Source organism: Macrosteles quadrilineatus, unplaced genomic scaffold, assembly GCF_028750875.1.
Source record: "Macrosteles quadrilineatus isolate MER2022 unplaced genomic scaffold, UCM_ALF_1.0 Scaffold_3__2_contigs__length_128488019, whole genome shotgun sequence".
Lineage (NCBI taxonomy): Eukaryota > Metazoa > Arthropoda > Insecta > Hemiptera > Cicadellidae > Macrosteles > Macrosteles quadrilineatus.
Window position 1 is genome coordinate 31,526,236 of NW_026542596.1, and position 21,647 is coordinate 31,547,882.

Sequence of the window (21,647 nt, forward strand, 5' to 3'; positions counted from 1 at the left end):
TTATATATATATATACGTCCGTGAACGCGATAACTTGAGTAATTTTTGTCCGATTTTGATGAAATTTGGTTTGAAGGTGTAAGGCGGGATAAACTTGAATGAGTTCGCGAACCAGCATGATCGGACCATGGGAACAGTGTTTTACGGAGACTTTTATGGGGTAAAAAATGGTTTTTCTCATTTTTGACCCTCAAAACACAAAATTTCTCAATTTCTCTCCTTGTTAAAGAGCTTAAAAAAACAAATAATTTAGTAAATCAAAGTGTTTTGTACGGTTATTGGTAACGGAGAAAATTCAAAAAATTGTAAATTTAAAATTCCCATGTTATTCTTATGGAGAATATTGTAAAATGATGTAGTTTGCTTGTTTATTGATATATTTGGATTACACTTGGCCAATTTATTTATTTTATACTAAGCTATTAATATTTTACTAAAAAACTCGCTTAATTAGTTTCCTTGTAGCAGCAAACCTAGGTACTTGTTAAACCTAATGTTATTTAAATAGATTTGAATGAAAATCAGTTCAGACAAATGGAAATTCGCTTAGTCGGCAGGTATGCTGCGGCGGGGGTATTTATATTTATTTGTATTTTTGATTAAGATGAGCCTGTAATAACTGTGTGTAGTGTATATTTAAATCGTGTATGTTTGCTTGGAAATAAAAAATCTGGCTTTAAATCGTCGCTTTATCTTTGAACTTCTGTTATCTAACATTCCAGTTATCTTCTAAGCCTGTCAGGCCTATTTTTTTTTTTTTTTTGTCCTAAGACGCTAGGCACGAACCTGGGATTGTTTTTCACATTACTTCAGGCTAGACCTAGGGGTTGCGGCATTATCACTTGGATAAAATCCATTGGTGACTTGGCGGGGATCGAACCCGGGACCTCAGGGACTGAAGTCCCGCGCTCTAACCACTACGCCAGCTCGCTCCCCCTGTCAGGCCTATTAATGACATGGACTCTCAACTTTCGCTAGCCTACCTCAAATATCAAAACTCTGCTGTACAACTTAAATTTTAAACACAACTTAAATTAAAGTGATGAGTTACAACTAAAATATGTCAGACTATGCTCTAAAATACTATTTTAATTAAGAATCATTCACTGCTGTACCCTTTTTGGCTGTAAAAATTATGAAATAAAAATTTTGGGGATAGTTATGACTTTTTGGGGTTGGGGAGGTGACATACAAATGAATTAAAATTCCCCCCAATTTTGAAATTTTGATTTGTTGGTCGTGGCCTGTAAACTATACTGAAGTGCACTTTGACTCTCCTAATATTTTGCTTTCGGTAATAAAAAAATCATCAAACACTCATTCGGCTTGTCGTCGAGGTATATTTGGTTTAATTACTGCATTTCAGACTTGATGTCGAACTCGTGAGTGATTACATAAATGCATTTTTAAATATATTCATCAACTTGGTTTTGTAAAATATTAATAAAAAATCATCAAAGTTCTCTTAATTCTACTTTGAATTTGAAACATTCTCATCAAAATTGATTTTTAAATTCCCTTTGAAAATAAAATAAATTGAATGATATTGATTCAAATTTCAACCTGTGTTGCCTGTCGATTTCCTGTCTGATTAAAGCGCTTGCTGGTCTGAGACACGTTTTAATCTATTCTATTTCTATTAAAATTGCATTTTTGGCTGGATCTTAATGCTCTGCTACCAATATGTGGTGATGTGGAGTCGTATGAGTGTAAATTAAGATACCTGGGCCCTATATACCTTCCTCTCACCACTACCAAATCACGCACATTTCCTGTCGTTGTTCAACTCTACTCCAAGGAAGTTAGCTACCTCGTCAAAGTGCACAATATTACCTTAGCTGCATATCACAGCCAGCTTTTATGTTATTTAATATATCTAATTATAATATAGTGAACAGAGAAATAAATATTTATATGGACTTATTCTGATTTGTGAAAAGTAACTAGATTTAGCAAATGTGAATTCTAAATTTGGGATATTGATTTCCAGACCACGACCATTGGTGAACCTAACAACTTACATAATTAATTACCATCTACCCTAACCTACACCCTTCCCCAACACCTACGAACCTATCTAGACATGGTCTTATGCTAGTACTTATCCGGTCAGTTGAACTGTTGCTGGTTGACACACTACTGTACTCTCCTCTCATCGCGCATGCTTGCCGCGGGGAGACTGCGCGCGCAGCTAAGTCACGTGACTTGCGCTATTGTAGCGAGTCGCTACAATCTGTCAATCAGGGAACTATTGTAACGGTTAATTTTTTTATCTGTTACTACTTTTTAATGGGTTTTATTGTTATTGGGTAAATTAAAGGGGGTGTGGTCGCTTGGCAGTGAACACAAAGAAAGGTACTCAAAATTTGATTATAAAAAATTATATTTTATGTTCTCAATCTAAAAATTTAAACAATTACAGAGATAAAGGGATAATAGAAAATAGAATAGAGATATTATAACAAGAACAAAGAAGGGCAAGTACTAAAGAACAAAATATGATTTTCAATCAAGTATAAATGCTTATGTTAATATTCTCAAAATAACTATTCAACCCAAGAGGCAATAGGAATTGGTCTGCGTGTAAATATATATTATTGTTTCAAATAACTCTATGTAATAAAATCTATGAATTTATAAATATTAAAAAGTATTCAAGTCTTTATTAGTATTGCAAAACTATCTGTGCTCTCTAAGTCCAAAAAATATCAAGTTGGAAGTAAGAGAGGAGAACGGCCTTACCTTGGCCAGCCGGCGCTGGTTCCAGGCGGAGTGTGTTTTTGGTAAAACTCTACCACCGATGGTATTTTACAATTTAGCTACAAAGAGAGAGGGTAAGGCCATGATCAGTAATTTGTTTGGATATTGAACTTACTGAGTGCATAAAGCAGCATAAAACTGCTTACTCAGCAACCTACTTTACACAACCAACTGCTGTAACTGATGCTTCTACAATTGTTTGATTGATTGAAAACCATTTACAAAGTGAATTTTTAAATTTATTATTAAATTACATTCTTCAACAAAACGTCCTACCATCACACTCCATTCACTGTACAGCCATTGGCGACTGCTATATGTAAAAAAAAATATATATATAAAATATAGCCTATATAAAGTATGAAAAATGGTAACGCTTATGTTAATGATGTCTTGATATAGCAGTCGCCAATAGCTATAATAGTTCCCTCATTGACAGATGAGTTTGTATCTTTCAAAACAAACAATAAACTTTCTACCATCGTCAAAGAAAGACAACCCAGAACTAATAAAATGGACAAAACAAGAATGTACAAACTAAAATGTAACGATTGGCCCAATTTTGACATCGGTCAGACTTCAAGATCTTTTACTACCAGGTTCAAGGAACATATGCAAAAGAAAAATCCAAATCATTGTACACAAACCACTTAATTTCCTTCAACTACAATTACACAAATATTGACAATAATTTAGAGATAGTAAATATGATTAATGAACTATATCTTTTATATATTAAGTATGAGTAAATATGATGAGAGATAAAAGACTCTGCAATAAAGGGAGTTTGAAATCTACAAGGTGTCAAAAGAACAGCCACAGAATACATATATTAAACAAAAAATATCATTCAAATCAAACATCATCTACAACACCGCTATTCATATACACAATTAACAGACAACAAAGGAACGAGATAAGGATAACATTGGAGCAGGGGTAGGGGTCAACGCTGACGACCCGTGACAGTTGCGACTCACCCTTAGCCGGCTCCGTATCACGTGTGTTGTTACCGTCGTCTGGTCGACCAGTACTAAATGTTTCATGTTTCTGTGTGTTATGTCTTTTGTTACCTATTTATTACTAAGCTTTTGACGAACTCCACTACGAGGAATATCCAATGAAGACTACTTGACATTCTTCTAACCTGATGATGTGCTCCGTTCGAAGCATGAAACAGCTGTAGTCTTAACAAACTACAAAGGATCTGTTTGACAGTATCAAGGTAATTTAAACCACATATAGTTAATTGAGATGATCCAGAGGCCATTCCATCATGAATTAAATAATAAAAAATAAAAAAATCTAGCACATACTCCTAGTGCCAGAGGTAGATATGACAAAAACTATTAATCTTTCTCTGGTGCGGCGCTAGGAAAACAAGCTCACCGTTCAGTTTATGAAATGCTTGTAAACATACTTCTGTAAACTTTGTTCACTTACGCTACAACTTTTACGAGTCCCAAATAGTACTTGAATATTTTATATTTTAGCAAAATCAGAATCATTCCTTTTCTAGAAGTACTTATCATAATTATGGAACAGTTGGAAGAACCAGCTATTGCTCGTCCCAATTTGCAGAAATTTGATAAGTCACAAAAACTTACAAATCAATGTTAATAGTAATGTTAATGTCGTAACTTTAATTAGTTGTCCGTACGTTTCCATAATTTAGATCATTACTTTTTAAAAGACAACGTTGAATTGTTTGTTAAATTATTATTTTTTTACTCGCTTGAAGAATTTGTTTTAGATTAATGAGATGCTGTAAGATTTATATGCCTATTGAGTAATGGTATAGATGTATACTAGATCCAGATGTAGCCTATAGTTGTCGATGCCTATCTTACATTATAAGACGTTTTTATGGCATATAGACATATATGATATTGAAAATTATTGCATTTCTCTATTGTCAGTTGTTAGTTTACTCCAAAGTTGAAGTTTTCTTAGTTTTGCGGTCTATTTGCAGCCCAGATTCAGTTGGTGAAGGAAGGCAAGATGCATGGTTTTCTAAGGATGTATTGGGCCAAGAAAATACTAGAGTGGACTGCGACTCCTGAGGACGCCTTGGCCAACGCTATCTACTTCAACGACAGATACAGCATGGACGGCAGGGATCCCAGTGGATATGTTGGTATGTTTATCATCCAGCTTAAAGACTTCATCATAAATCCTAACAAACACATTCAATTTTTCAAATGTTGGAAATAACACTCTGAAACTGGTTACATAGGTGTTTAATACAAAATAAGAAGAAAGGTTTTTACAGTCACTAATGCTACAATGGACAAGACCATGTCACAGACAAACTTATTAGGCCTCTGAGAGTTGATGTTTTGGCCTCTTTGCATCCAGAGTAGTCGTCTTCAAAATAGTTCACTAACAGTGGCGGTTCCAAGGGGGGGGGGGCTACAGGGGCTAAAGCCCCCCCTTGGACCCTGGAAAAATAAATTTAAACGTACATTTCGTTCTTAAAACACGCGATGTCATAAAACAGACATCAATGTAGTTTTTATTAAACTTAATAAGCGATGGCAGGAGTAGTATTAAGTTCCACATAGATACATGAACAACAGCACAACGAATAAAACAATATTACGCTATGGAAAGTTGTACCTGTTGTACGCATCATCCAATTTTTACAGCAGTTAGCTGTTGACATGCTAGGGCAAAGGCGAGCGCCGAGTGCGCGAGCGAGGACGGGGAAACAGCTGATATCATGATGTTCCAGTTCCATAGTTAGTTGTTGTCAAATTGTCTGCTAGCATTGACTATATAACACTACTGTTATATAGTCAATGCTGGTAGCCACTAACTTTACACAGGCATCAATCAGCAATCAGCGGTAGCACCAGTAGCCTATTACAATTGACTATATAAACACTAGTGTTAAAGTTTATATAGTCAATGCTATTACTGAATTCGATACTATAGATATTGTAAGAGATCTATGAAATGGAGAAAAACGTAAGGTTAAAAAACCGTGTCTTCTTGCTTGCATGACATATAACAGGTAAAATAGAAGGTTTTAGAACAATTGGGCACAGTTCTACTTCTAGCCGTTAGAAATGGCTTTATGAAGTCACCAAACGGCTTTTAGGAGATATGGCTTCGTAGTCTACAGTAGGCCTATGTTTTGAAATTCATGAATGCAAGTTCGTCATACTGTAGTTCAGTGGCGGTTCTAGGACCTTGTCAAGGGGGGGCTACCGGGGGGACTTGGGGGGTGTGGAAAATTTGGAATTTTCAAAGCCGTTTGGTAACTTTCTAAAGCCATTTTTAATACCTAAAACGTGCCCAATTGTCCATAAACTCCCATTTCACCTGTTGTTTGTCATGAGCAAATAAACATTTAAAAAATAAAACTATGAGGATTGCATTCGTGAATTTTTAAAACACACTGTAGACTACGGCCATATCCTCCTAAAAGCCGTTGGGTGACTTTCTACAGCCAGTTTTAACATCTGCAGAAATAAAGGAGACTGTTCCAAAGAAAAATGATAGACAACCACAGTATACTGTTTCTTTTTTTGGAGATAATAAAACAGCTAAAATAAAGGAAAGTGATGTATGTCTTTACTCAGAAAACAAAGCAATATATGGTAAACCTAAACAAGACAATTTCAAAAATAAATATTTTAATGCAGCTTTAAAAGAAGCAGAAATCGCTTTTGCAAGGAAATCAAGCAAAACTGATGATAAGCATTGTTCTGGAAGTCAAACCTCAGACGACACCTTGCTTAGCTGCATCACTCAAAGTCATACCTCAATTAACAAGCCCGAACCTATGTTAAACAATTTAAATCTTACCATGGACGATTTTCAAAACATTGTACAGAATTTTGATACAGAAGAGAATGATTTGGAAAGTTCTCTTAACCTAGCAGCGGAGGTTGGAAATGCTCTCCTTGAAGAAAACAATAAACTTAGAGAGGATGTACACAAGCTGAGTCTCGAAAATGCCAAACTGTCTTTTCAAGTAACAAAAATCAAAAATGGAAATGAAGCAGCAGCTTGGGAAGAAAAAATAGACACACTATTAGACCAAAATGAAAGATTGTTAATGAAAAACAACTCGTTAGTGGAAACCATCAATAATCTTGAAAAACAGCTCGACAATGAGAAGATGCTTCGCAGAGACTTAGAACACACCTTTGAAGAATTGGACAAGGAAAAAGAAGACACATTAAAAAAATATGAACAAGAAACTCAACAACTTAAACAGAACATAAAAGATCTGACACAAAAACACAATGAAGTTAAGCTGGATGAAAAAGAGGAAAATCTGGTTAGTACAAAGCCTGCTGTAGCCCAGACCCATCAAAGTATAGCTGGTCACAGTCCTTTCCTCTTAGCTGAACTTGCTCAAATTAAAATGAAACAAAATCAAATGGAACACGTCATTAACACCCTGAAAATGCAGATGAACAAAGAGATTTCTAATACGATTTCTCCGACAACTCATACAAATCCTTCCATTCCAACACCAAGTTCATTAAAAAATAAAAGGGCTCAAAGAAATCATAACAGAACTAACATATTCAGCGTATCCCTGCAAAATGCTAAATACCTAGAACAAACAAATCACAAACTTGCTACTGACTGCCGAGAAATAACCAGCAAAACCTTCAAAAACACAACGTGGAGAGCCAGACAAACTCCAACGAAAAAACTGCAAACTGAAACAACAACCGGGAGAGTCAGACAAACTCCTACTAAAAAACTGCCAACCGAGACTACAACAGGGAGAGTCAGACAAACTCCTACTAAAAAACTGCCAACCGAGACTACAACAGGGAGAGTCAGACAAACTCCTACTAAAAAACTGCCAACCGAGACTACAACAGGGAGAGTCAGACAAACTCCTACTAAAAAACTGCCAACCGAGACTACAACAGGGAGAGTCAGACAAACTCCTACTAAAAAACTGCCAACAGAAACTGCAACAGGGAGAGTCAGACAAACTCCTACGAAAAAACTGTCATCTGAGACCTCAACGGAACAAGTATCAACAGGGGGAACCAGCCAAACCCCGCCACAAAAACTGTCACAAGTGTCACAAACAGTAAAAGCTCAAGAAAGCCTGAAAGAGACTAAAAATAAAAATAAACTTCCACCCCTAAATGCTAAGCCAAAGAGCAAAGACGAGGATTACAATGATTTCTTTGTAAAAAATATAGGATTTTATTCAGAACATATGAAGAAGCATTATGGATATTTAGTAAAAAGGGAGGCTGCATCGCTACAGGATAATAACTTTGTTTTTTCCTCACCTTCTCAGATTATTCCAACGCAGCCTGATTTTACTTTAAGAAAACTGCAAAAATCAGCAGAGACAAGAGAAACGCAACCTGACTGTTTTTTAGACAATCGAGTCAGGATGTAAACTCCAAACTCATCCTGCTGCACCAAAATACACAGGAAGTCTCAAATAAAATAAATAGACTACAGCACCTTTTAGAAGAAACCAAACCTGACATAGTAATTCTGACAGAACATGGACTGAAACCTGAGACAATAAGTAGCACCGTCATAGCTACTGGATTCTGCCTCAAGGCTCACTATAGTAGAATAGAACACAGAAAAGGAGGTGTTTGCATTCTTGTAAAAGAAAGCCTTGAGAGCAGCACAGTAGCCATAGATGTTTCCAAGTACTGTAAAGAACTGTTATTTGAAGCAGCTCTTATAAAAATAAAATTCAAGAACTCAAATCTGTTTGTACTGGGAACCTACAGACCCCCAAACGGAGACCTTGAGGAATCATTAAACACCTTTACAGAACTAATTGAGGAAACAAAAATTGAAAATTCCCCTCTTATCATCATGGGAGATATTAACGTTGATTTGTGTAACCCAAACAGGAAACACATTATCTTAAATGAAACTCTTGCTATGCACAACATCCAGAGACTACAGCTTCCACCTACAAGAATAACAAATCTAACACAAACCTCCATTGACTGGATATGTACAAATATGGACACAAACCAACTCACTCCAGAAATCATCAATGCAGGACTTTCGGATCATACTGCTCAACTCTGTACTGTAAACTTCAACTCACACATCAACTCAAGTTATCCTGCCCAAATTGGACGCTGCCTAAAAAATAAAAACCTGCAAGACCTCAAGTATCTTCTCAGTAAAGAAAACTGGCTTAGTGTTACCTCAATAAACAATGCCGAAGAAGCTTTTAAAACTTTTAGTAACATAGTGAGAGTAGCTATGGATGCAGCCTGCCCCCAAAAGAAGATAAAAATACAAAGAAAACATAAACTAAAATTCTCCATGGACCCAGAAGCAGTGAGACTTAAAGCCGAATTTCTTAAAGCTCTAAGAAAGTTTGAGGTGACGGGAAATCCAGATGACAGAAGGGTTTCTACTGAAAATAAAAAGAACTATGACCTGTACTTGAAAACGATGCGGAAAAAGGTTAACTCTGACCAGTTGATGAAAGCTGAAAATAAATCTAAAGCTATCTGGGAAACAATAAACACAGTGTGGTCCAAAAAGGAAACATCCCTAAATGAAATAACCCTTCAAGTAGATGGCCAACTCATAAGTAATGTGACCCATGTTGCAGAGCATTTGAACACATTTTTTACACAAGTAGGAGAAAAAACAGTAGAGAAACAAAAACACCTAAAGACCACAGCTCAAACTCCTGACGTAACTCAAACAGGTCCACTGTTTTCCTCCTTTCAAAGCACAGACGAGAAGGAAGTTAAAATGATTATAAACAAACTTAAAACAAAAAACTCGTCTGGAATTGATGAAATCTCGTCAAAAATACTTAAGCATTGCTGCAATGAACTAGCACTACCATTGGCTGATTTGATAAATAAGTCCCTAAAACAAGGCATCTTTCCTTCACTACTTAAAATAACTAAAGTATACCCGAAATTTAAAAAAGGTAGCACATTAGAAGCAAGCAACTACAGACCAATTTCCCTCGTTTCCACCTTCTCCAAAATATACGAAAAAGTTGTTTTAAAAAGACTTTTAGACCACTGCACAAATCACAACCTACTAAACAACCTTCAACATGGATTTACAAAAGGGAAATCCACAACAACAGCAATAATTCAGATGGTTGAGTCCCTGATTGACAGCCTAGATGAAGGAAATCTAACAACAGGAATCTTTCTTGATTTCAGTAAGGCATTTGACTGCCTTGACCACCAGCTAATCATTAAAAAGCTGGATTCCCTGGGGGTATCAGGGATAGTAAGAGAATGGTTTCAAAGCTACCTTACAGACAGGAGTCAGTTTGTAGAACTAAGGCACAGAGATAACAGCCTAATAAGAAAAACAAGATCAAATTTTCAACCAATAAATCGAGGAGTTCCCCAAGGTTCAGTTATGGGTCCGGTACTGTTTATTCTTTTTACCAACGATTTGCCGCAACAAATAGGAGACGCCTGCCTTACTCTTATGTATGCTGATGACACAACCTTAGTGTTTAATGAACCACTAGCTGAAAATCTAGAAGTAAAATCCTATGTGTCACTCAGTATGGCCTACCAATACTGCTATAACAATGATCTCGCAGTAAACACGTCTAAAACAACTCAAATAGCTTTTGGCCGTAAATCTCAAGAAGTGCCACGACTCCCAGATGTAGAAGTGGAAGATGAAGCTAAGTTTTTGGGCATCACACTCGACAAGAATTTAACCTGGACCCCTCATGTGGACAATATATGTAAAAAATTAAGTTCAACCATCTATGCTCTTAAACATATAAAAAATGCAACAGATGACATGACAACAAAAGTAGCATACTTTGCACTTTTCGAGTCGCATATGAGATATGGACTTGTAGCATGGGGTGGAACCTCTGCCACAAACATGCAAAGAGTTCTCAGAAAACAAAAAAAGGCAGTCAGAATAACTGCAGGACTCCACAGACTCGACAGCTGCAGGGAAGCATTCAGGTCACTCAAAGTACTTACCCTTGTAGCACTTTACATCCAGGAAGTTGTGTTATTTGCAGTAAGAAATAACCCTACAAGGCGTGGCGAAATGCACCAACACAACCTGAGAAACACCATGCAGTACAACCTTCCACAACATCGCACGGCACAGTTTGAAAAGAAACCTTCATACGCAGGAATGAAAATCTACAACAGGCTACCTCCAGATCTAAGAAGCAAGTCAGAAAATGACCTCAAACCAGCTTTGCATCAATGGCTCATTAATAGACCTTTCTATTCCTTAGAAGAATACCATCAACAGGTCTTTGACTAAACAACACCTCAACCAAACATTTAGAAAAAATTGTAAATTGACGCTACTACTATTCTTAATGAATGTGTAAATAAAGATTATTTGTCTATTGTCTATTGTCTATTGTCTATTGTCTATTGTCTATTGTCTATTGTCTATTGTCTATTGTCTATTGTCTAGAACTGTGTGCAAAACCTCCCATTCCCCCATTTATTTGTCATGAATAAGTAAACATTTTTAAAACTACCTATGAGGATTGCATTCATAAATCTCAAAACATATTAAAGGCTACAGCTACAGCCATATCCTAAAAGCTTTTTACTGACTTTCTAAAGCCATTTGTCTATATCTGTGTCCAACTACGTAGTTTGATTTTTAAAATGTCTACTTGCTCATAACAAAGACAAATAACACGTGAAATGGGAGGTTTATGGACAGTCATAGGTAGTTTTAAAAATGTTTACTTATTCATGACAAATAAATGGGGGAATGAGAGGTTTTGCACACAGTTTTAGACGTTAAAACTGGCTGTAGAAATTCACCCAACGGCTTTTAGGAGGATATGGCCGTAGTCTACAGTGTGTTTTGAAATTCACGAATGCAATCCTCATAGTTTAATTTTTTTAAATGTCTATTTGCTCATGACAAACAACAGGTGAAATGGGAGTTTATGGACAATTGGGCACGGTTTTAGGTATTAAAAATGGCTTTAGAAAGTCACCAAACGGCTTTGAAAATTCCAAATTTTCCCGGGGGTCCTCCCCCGGACCTCCCGTCTATATTGGCTAGTATTGGGGGTGTGGAGCACCCCCCCCCCCAAGGCCCCCCAGTAGCCCCCCCTTGACAAGGTCCTAGAACCGCCACTGTTCACTAACAGGTGTTGAGTGTTACTACAGGTGAAGGCTACAAGACAATTTTACAGCAAATTTTATCATCAAGCTGTCAACGTTGTATTCTTCCACAGCAGTGAACAGGCTGGTGGCGTCAAGGCTCAAGCAATCAATCAATCAATCAATAAATCTTTATTCAATACATACAACAAGTGTACATGAATGTGTCATCAACCTAAAACTACTTCACATGATTTCACCTACTTCCCAACTTGCTTAGTCATACAGTTTTTTTTTTGTTACAGTGTTCAAAACTTTCTAAACTATAAAATTCGCTATAAATTAAAAACCCCTTAAGTTTATTTTTGAATTTATTTACGCTACTTTCGTTTCTAATACTACTGGGGAGGGAATGCATGAATTTGATTCCAATATAATTAGGACTTTCCTTAAATTTTTCTTTTTTATGTTTTTTAGTTATGAAGTTTAGTTTGTTTCTAGTGTTATAATTATGTACGTCTTTCCGTCTTTGAAGTTCTGATTCATGATTTTTAACATACATTATCGTCTTATAAATATAGAGCTATATAAGCTAAGATGGACTACTCCTGGAGAACAGTTCAAACCTTTTCAGACTCTGAGGAACATATCTCTGTCTGACATTATTGTAACTTTGGAGTAGGGATGGTCAAGTCTCGAAATTTCGGGAAATTTTCGGGAAATTTTAAATCTCGTTACACGAGACGAGATTTCTTTTTGGCCGAGATTTTTATCGAGACGAGAATTAAAAAAAAAAAAAAATTAAAACGCCTGCAGAAAGTCAATGCAATACCCGCAATACAGGAGCGTGTTGTAGTTGCGTTTCCTTTGCGAAGGCGTTCTTATTTAATTAATTCTTTGAATGTAAATATTACTTTAATTATTTTAATAATATTACTTTAATAACATTTGAGAAGTTTTGTTAAGTGTAAGCAGTGTGAGGAATGTTTTATTACTATAAAAGTCAAAACAAGTAACTATTGATAAGTTGAACTCTATCCTAATTGATATCACTATGTTTCCTAATCATAGGCATTTTTAAGAAGTTAGGCGTGATTAATAAAAAAATGTTATGCTGATGTTTTTTAATAAAAGATTGTAAATATTCTTGCCTATTATCATTATTTTTGTATTTAAACAGTCATCTAACAATGTTACAAAATCAGGTAAAAATTTTGAACGCGCATTTCCCGTTGTGTATGAGAAGGGAAATCCCGTCTCGATCTCGTCTCGAAATTTTATGAGAAATAAAAAATCTCGTCTCGTCTCGAACTAAAAATCCAGTCTCGTCCATCCCTACTTTGGAGTAAACTAACAACTGACAATAGAGAAATGCAATAATTTTCGATATCATATATGTCTATTTGCCATAAAAACGTCTTATAATGCCAAAAAAATAGTCCAAAACATCAGCTCTTAGTAATTGATATAGTAAAAATTTAAGTAAAAAATTTGTGTATTTATATGTAACACAATTGTTAGAACACCGAGGTTGCAGCGTTGCAGCCGTAGAATTTGTCTGATCTGGTGATCTTTAGTAAAGGAAATTTGCTGCACCCTGCCTTACCTGACAAAAATATACGTTTAGGCCTACAGGTAGAAAAGTTGTTACCCTTGCTCCTCAACTAACAAAAACCATTTAAAAAGTTATCGATACCTTTCATAAGTGCACAAGAGACGTGTAAATAGTATTTTCCTTTAAGTTTGGATTACAGGAACTTAAAGTGTCATTTTATATATAGTGTGTATATATATACGTGTGTAATAATCTATATTCAGGGTTGTCAGTGACCGGGAAAATCAGGAACCATGCGTGAATTTTTACCGCCTTGAAAAATCCAGGAAATATGTGTGAAAATAGTTTTATTTGAAGATTTGCCGTGAATTTCCGTGAACTATTATAACTATATTGGTTTGTTTACAAGGAATTTTATAGTTCTAAAAATTTTAGCCAATTTATCCAAAAATTTGTATATTGAATGTATATTTACGGAAGATTCAGATTAGAAATTAACCAGATTCGAGAATCGAATCTCAGGTCCGCCGACAGAATACGCCGACTCGCCGCCAGCTCTATAATAACGTGATGTGTGTAGCAGGGTAGCAGCAGTGTCGATCTACGCATAGCTGGAACAAAGCCAAACTCGGTCTCAAAACTCAAGGTCATGGCTTGAATTACGTCCTAGTCGAATATTAATTGTATTTTTCACCACACTATGATGTTTTTAGCTGTTTTAAATTTGTTAATTGGTGGCTGAAAGTTAAGTTTTGCTGGCCATGCCAGCTGTCATCGTATTTGGCGACCGAGCAGGTTTTTCCATCCATAGGGCCGCAAAATCAGCTGTCCACTTACTTTCTTAAAACATAAATGCATATTAAATACACAATCAGTATCTGTCACCGCTGCCTATCAACTATTTATTATTATTTTTGCTGATTCCTCAAATTATTTCTTTACATAACCTTAAAGATGTAGTTGTGTTGACCATCAGTGTGCATTTTTATTGTGGTGAATAGTGGTAATAGGGTATAATGTGGTGAAAAATAGCGTTTGTACCACAGACCGAAATGGTTTTGCAGCTCTCGATCGTTTTAAAAACTATTAGTCCAGGAGCTGAGGGGGGTTGAGCATGCATGACAGTAGTACGCAATGTTATTGCTGATTATTGTAATATGGACTGTGGTGATCAAAATTACGTATGTCGCCTATTTCAAAAGTGGTCGATAAGGTGGGGGGGAGGGGGCAAACATGGCGGTTTGCGCTATGCATTAAAACGCTGATATTTCAAAAGCGGTAAAAGATAGAATATCGGTTAAAACGTCATTGTAATTCTAAAAATGTGGACTACAATAATGGTTATTGAGTCCGAGGTCGTATCTCTATAAATAAACAAGTTATTGTATAAAATATGTAAAAATGGACATTTTGTGTAGTTTTTTTTACCGAAAGTAGAATTAATTTGTGAGTGTCGCAAAGAAGTAATATCAAATATCTTTGCTGATAGTTGTAATATGGACTGTGGTGATAAAAAATAAGCATGTCGCCTACTTTTCAGGTGGTCGAGAACTTGTGGGAAGGGGGGCAAAGATGGCGGAACGCGCTATGCATTGAATCGACTGTAGCTCGATAACGGTACGAGATAGGACATCGGTTAAAATGTAGTTTTAATCCAAAAAATATGGCCAATAGAAAAGATTATTGGGTAAAAAGTTGTATCTTAACTAATAAAAAAGTTATAATAATAATAAGTTTAACAAAATCTACATTATACAGCGATTTTCTTCAAAAATCATATGAATTGTTGATAAAAAATAGTGTAATTACTTAATGACTCGGCTATATATTAACTAGATGCATTTTCTTATAAGAAAAAATATATTATTACGAATACATATGGTTTAAAATGTAAAAACGCCTTGGGGTTCGTCCGAAAGGTTGCGTCATAATTGCTGCGCAGTACTGCTGATATCGGCACAACTGTTAATCCCCAAAAGTTCATTGCCTTCCAACTCAGTAATATCGGGGTTGTAAAAGTATTTGTACAGTTTAAGACTACTGACATTTATTGTGTTTTATTTATACAAATAACATTTTTTTATAACTTTTAATAGTTAATTAAATATTTTAAATTTCAATACATTTTATTTTAAGTTGCTTACGTTTTTTTTAAATTGTGTGTGGCTGGTTTTTATGTACGTTTGTTCTTAGTGACTAGTGGATCAGGCAATTTTAAAGTAAAATTTCACCAACTTACAAAAGTTAGGTACCTATTTCAATTCAACAAATAATATGAACAACCAGTGTAATTGTTATGGACAGAATGAAGAGATTTACCGTATTTTTTATTATAAGGTATTTACTTTTGTAGTTATGTTTTCTATTTCATATAACTGTATTTAATAAGAATCTGTAACATAATCATATTGTAATAACCTATAACATTATAATAAAAGTTGGATTTATAGTGGTAATCTGTATTATGCATTTGATTGCGGCGAAACCCCAAGTATTATACGTAGTTTGGAGGCCGTGTTTTACATTTTAAACCATATGTATTCGTAATAATATTTTTTTTCTTATAAGAAAATGCCTCTAGTTAATATTTAGCCGAGTAATTAAGTAATTACACTATTTTTTATCAACAATTCATATGATTTTTGAAGAAAATAGCTGTATAATGTATATTTTGTTAAACTTATTATTGTTATAACTTTTTTATTAGTTAAGATACAACTTTTTACCCAACAACCTTTTCTATTGGCCATATTTTTTGGATTAAAACTACGTTTTAACCGATGTCCTATCTCGTACCGTTATCGAGCTACAGTCGTTTCAATGCATAGCGCGTTCCGCCATCTTTGCCCCCCTCCCCACAAGTTCTCGACCACCTGAAAAGTAGGCGACATGCGTATTTTTTATCACCACAGTCCATATTACAACTATCAGCAAAGATATTTGATATTACTTCTTTGCGACACTCACAAATTAATTCTACTTTCGGTAAAAAAACTACACGAAATGTCCCTTTTTTACATATTTTATACAATAACTTGTTTATTTATAGAGATACAACCTCGGACTCAATAACCATTATTGTAGTCCACATTTTTAGAATTACAATGACGTTTTAACCGATGTTCTATCTTTTACCATTTTTGAAATATCAGCGTTTTAACGCATAGCGCAAACCGCCATGTTTGCCCCCTCCCCCCCACCTTATCGACCACTTTTGAAATAGGTGACATACGTAATTTTGATCACCACAGTCCATATTACAATAATCAGCAATAACATTGCGTACTACTTTCGTGCATGCTCAACCCCCCTCAGCTCCTGGACTATATCTCAAGCCGGCAAAACCTCATTTTCGGCCCTAGGTACGAAATATACTATTAAATAGGCCGATAACAGAATTTCTCGATTCTATACCAGTTCTGAAATATTACTCACAATTCTTGATATCGATTAATGTAAAAACTTATATTTTTAAGGAAGTTGCCGTGGTCAATGTTTCATTTAATTTCATTTCAAACAATCTTTATTCTTTTAGTACATACAGTAGACTACATTGAACAGTGTCAAAAAGTGATTCTTTATTATAACTTTAAACTGTTTTCTAACTCTTTTCTACCATTTTTTACCATAAAAAGAAGGTAAGGCCTATTTATACTATTACAATAGAGATTCTCAACAAAACAAATAACAATCATAAACAAATTAAGAAAGGAGTAAAATAATCTAAACATCCAAAAGCCCTTCAAGTCCCAGAAGGTTTTGAATTAAACTCTGGGTCAAGAAATTCTTGTATATTATACAGGGTGACAAAAAAGTCTGGAAACGGTTTGCTATCTTTTTAACTAAACTTGTTAGAAAATTAAAACCTTTCACATCAACTTATATGTATGAAACCTACTTTTTGCAAGCATTACCATTTTTGTACCTTCACCAGGGGACGGCCCATGAGGAGTAGGTACATAATCTTTAATGTAAGCATAGGTTGATATACACACCATTTTAAAGGTCTAGTCAAGTGGAGTTCATTACCAGAAACCGCGTCAAAAAAGGTTCATCCGTTACAAAATGGTGGCAGTCCAAAGTTCTTGCGGAATATACCTGCACAGGCCTTAGTAATGGTAAATACTCGTAGTCAACATTAGCCGGGAAATCTGAAACCCGGTTAAATTTGTTTTGAAGATTGAATAAACTTAGTCTATGAGCAAGTTGACTTTAAAATACAATTTCAGCTATCGAGCTAATGTTTAATACGGGTATTTACCAATACTAAGCCCTGTGCAGGTATGTTCCACAAGAACTTTGAACAGCCGCCATTTTGTAATGGATGAACCTTTTGAGACGCGGTTTCCGTCAATGAACTCCACTTGACTAACCCTTTAAAATGATATGCATATCAACCTATGCTTACATTAAAGATTATGTACCTACTCCTCATGGGCCGTCCCCTGGTGAAGGTACAAAAATGGTAATGCTTGCAAAAAGTAGGTTTCATACATATAAGTTGATGTGAAAGGTTTTAATTTTCTAACAAGTTTAGTTAAAAAGATAGCAAACCGTTTCCAGACTTTTTTGTCACCCTGTATAATATACAAGAATTTCTTGACCCAGAGTTTAATTCAAAACCTTCTGGGACTTGAAGGGCTTTTGGATATAGTGATTAAAAAAACATTCACACCTAATTCTTTAGTTTCAAATCTTTATTTCAGAGTACTGATATACTTGAACCACATACATTATATACAGGCCTATTAGAAATGTTTGAAAATAAAATGGGGGGAGAACAATTTTATTACCTCTTTCTTTTTCTTTTGTGTGTAAATCAGTGGCGTATCCAAAAATCAATTTTTAATAATTTTTTTTTCAAATCTACATCAGTAACGTCCACTTCCTGGATAACCTCTTTCCTAAATACAGAATTAATATCTTTTTAACATTACATTTTTTTAATTTGATGATTAGTATACGATTTGTTATGCTATGGTGGTAATAAATGTGTAAAACTCATTCAAATTGGGCAGTTTTAAGTTGTAACTTACATAACATGTTCCTTGATTAATCTTAACTTTTCCGCCATGCCCCCGGTTTGGATCCCCCTCAAAACAGAATCCTGGCTACGCCACTGGTGTAAATGTTAAAACGTGTCTCATTTATAGACTGAAGATAAAAATATGCCTACTCGAAGTTAATACATTAATTATGTTCCATAGTAACATGGAGAAATAATCATTTACGTGTGGAAACATGAGTGAAAAGTCTTTATATTTTCTGTTTAGGTTGCATGTGGTCGATTTGCGGTATACATGATCAAGGATGGAGGGAGAGAGATATTTTCGGGAAGATTCGCTACATGAATTATGAGGGTTGCAAAAGGAAGTTTGACGTAGCCGCTTTTGTAGCGAGGTACGGAGGAAAAGTCCACAAGTATGTGAAGAAATAAACGAGCAATCTCAAGTACAAACTTTGTGTTTCAGTATTATTGATTTGTTAAACTTTCTTGTTAGATTTAGAAATGTTTTATACAACGTTGTTTTTCCTTAGTGTAGCACTTTATTGTTTCATGCATTTGAACAAATATTGAAGGTGAAATTTGAAGAAGGAAAATTGAACTCTAAGTATGCAAATGTAAATTGTGTGTCCTAAAACATGTGCAAAAAGTACACAAAAAATAAACAATTTTGTTACAACATAGGAATATCATCAGGACAGGAAGTAATGGTTTAGTGCCTTCATCACTTCATTCTATTTGAAGATTTATGAGTAGTTTATTCATTATTAAATATAGAGCCATTATTAAATATGCTTCTAACATTGATCACAACTCACAAACTATGCACTTGTTTTAATGTAAAATATCCAATAGTTGCTTTAATATTAATAGCTTAACAATTTGTTCAGTTTCCAATAGAGTAAAATCTAACAAATTGTTTTTACTACAAATATTTTTTAGAAAATACTTCATGATAGTTTACTACAAACTTAAGTCCTGTTTAAATACTCGTTTGTTTTACACTTGAAAGTGTTCATAAGCTGTCGACTTAGTTATTGTCAATCATTACACTCAGGGAATCGTGTTTGTATAACATGTAAAATGTATTTAATAATTTATTTTTATGTCACAATATAACTGCTCATTAAGTAAATAAGGTTGTATTTTTTTACTTAGATATAACATTTTTGCTACTGTTAGTTTACATTAGATCTCATCAAGTTTTTTCAGTATGGATTATAACTACGTGTATATTGTAAAAATATTCCTCACTGATCTAATAAATGCATAACCATAGTTTACTTACAATACAATTTGATACAATTTTTCAGTTGCATACAAGAAAAATGTTAAATTTGAAGTAGCTCATTGTATAACTACAATGTGTTATCCTTTCTTTAATCCGTAATAGTCAACACAAAGCTAAAATAAATTTGATTTCCAATACAACAAAAATATTGTAAAAGAAATTAGGGACTGTGTAAAGTTTTTTTTTAAGTCTTTCCGTGGTAATTCTGTTTATCTTATTTTATTTTATCTTATGTGTATTTTTGACTATTTCAAACTCGTTCTATCAGCAACTTGGGACATTAGTTTAAGTTATTTCTAGACATAGTGTCTCAAATTCATTATAACTGGTAGCAAACACGGTTTTATTGTGAGTTGATAAAAAACACATACACTTTGCTTTGTTTGTACACATGCACAAATTAAAGTTAGTCAATCAAAATAGTTTGTATAACATTATTATTATGAGGATAGTTGGCTAAGATATTTGTATTATATTATAAACACGAATGTGTCAAAATGTGTACTGCCTTTGATTGTTTAAATTTTGGACTTATTTTTTTATAGTCTAATTTGTAGGTACTTATATATTGTAATATTTAGCAATACTCATTTAAAATCAAACAAAACCTAGTTAAGTCTGAATAACAGTTTAATTTTTCCCCCCTTTGGATCTTTACTCAATATGATTTGGATCTGTTTTGCTGTTGTGTGTAGTTTCATGTGTTTTTAATTAATGTCATTTCTCCTTTATGTATACATGTTTATTAAATTTGATATGTTAGCCTTCATTACAGTAATGTTAAATATAAATCTTGAATGCAACCTTACAAAAATTTACATTTTCTGTATCTTAAAAGTGTGTTAACATTATAATAATAGTGACACAAAAATGTAGTTTGTGCAAACATACAGTAGGTAAACCATAGAATGCTGTGCATTGTTGAATCCACATGATGTGAAGGTAGCAGAAAAAACATCACAAAATCTATTTGTATTTCAAGTGCATTTGTATTTTTATATAATAAACGTTGTTTTTTATAGTTATGTGTTGATTTCCTTTTTGATTTCATTTGCATAACTGTATAGTGTACCTACAGTAGACTCCCTCGTAACCGGGCAAGATTTGTTCTCGTGAGAAAGATTTGAGACCAGTGATCACGTGTCTAAATACAATGCTCTCCTAAATTTAAGTAAAATATGCATTTAAACGGTCCGTTTTAACGAGTTTTTAGGGACGTCGGTGTAAAAACTTGCCAATCAAATAAGTGATTTCTTCATAATAATTGTAATATTAAAATCACTTTTAAGGTAACACAAGCTTTTTATTATCTTATTTAAATTCAACTAACTCATGTTTGTTTTCAAGAGTAACAATATTAATGAACATATGAATTATAACATATGTGACTTGATTAAATGTACTAAGCAAGTAGAAAGAATATTAACTTATTATAACTTTAAAGAATATTTTCTAACACACTCCCCCCTTTGCGAAGGTGTTCGCAAACTAATTTCTTTTTTTTTAAAGGGAAATAACTACATGTTCCATTTCTCATACTCTGTATTCGTCAGTAAAAAATTAATTCTCCTAGCTTTGATCTTGGCAAATTCTTTAATTGCTGAGTCAGTATCAATCTGGTTCAGAACAGGTGTACATATACAAATACAACTAAAAGAGTGCAATACAATACAATGTAATGCTCTGCTCTAGGAGGGGAGAGTTATCAGAAGTAGAAGGGAGGGGGAAGTTTCTTGTTGTGACAAGTGGCGCTTGCTTATCTCGAGCATAAGTCATGAAATGAAACCCAAAGGCGCCGCGCTGTACGCTGCCGAGTGTCAGCTCAGTACAAATCGAAACTGCATATGGCATTAAGTCCTTGAGTTGTAGTGCTGTACAAATATACACATTTTCAAGTGCTGTTGGTACAAACAGAATAAATGCCTTTATTGTGGTGCTTTGAATACTTGAAATCTGAGCGAAAATAAACAAAATTAC

At 34.5% G+C, this 21,647-nt stretch overlaps 1 protein-coding gene across 3 annotated transcripts in view; it reads left to right on the plus strand.

Annotated features, from left to right (window-relative positions):
- LOC128988446 (deoxyribodipyrimidine photo-lyase) overlaps positions 1–20,695 on the plus strand; it is a 57,354-nt gene extending 36,659 nt beyond the window's left edge. For all 3 annotated transcript variants that reach the window (XM_054409735.1, XM_054409734.1, XM_054409733.1), the window contains exons 10-11: positions 4,733–4,897; positions 18,648–20,695. In XM_054409735.1, coding sequence (XP_054265710.1) covers positions 4,733–4,897; positions 18,648–18,811 — 329 coding nt within the window. In that variant the 3' untranslated portion in view covers positions 18,812–20,695. The remainder of the gene's footprint in view (positions 1–4,732; positions 4,898–18,647) is intronic.
- The last annotated feature ends 952 nt before the right edge of the window (positions 20,696–21,647 follow it).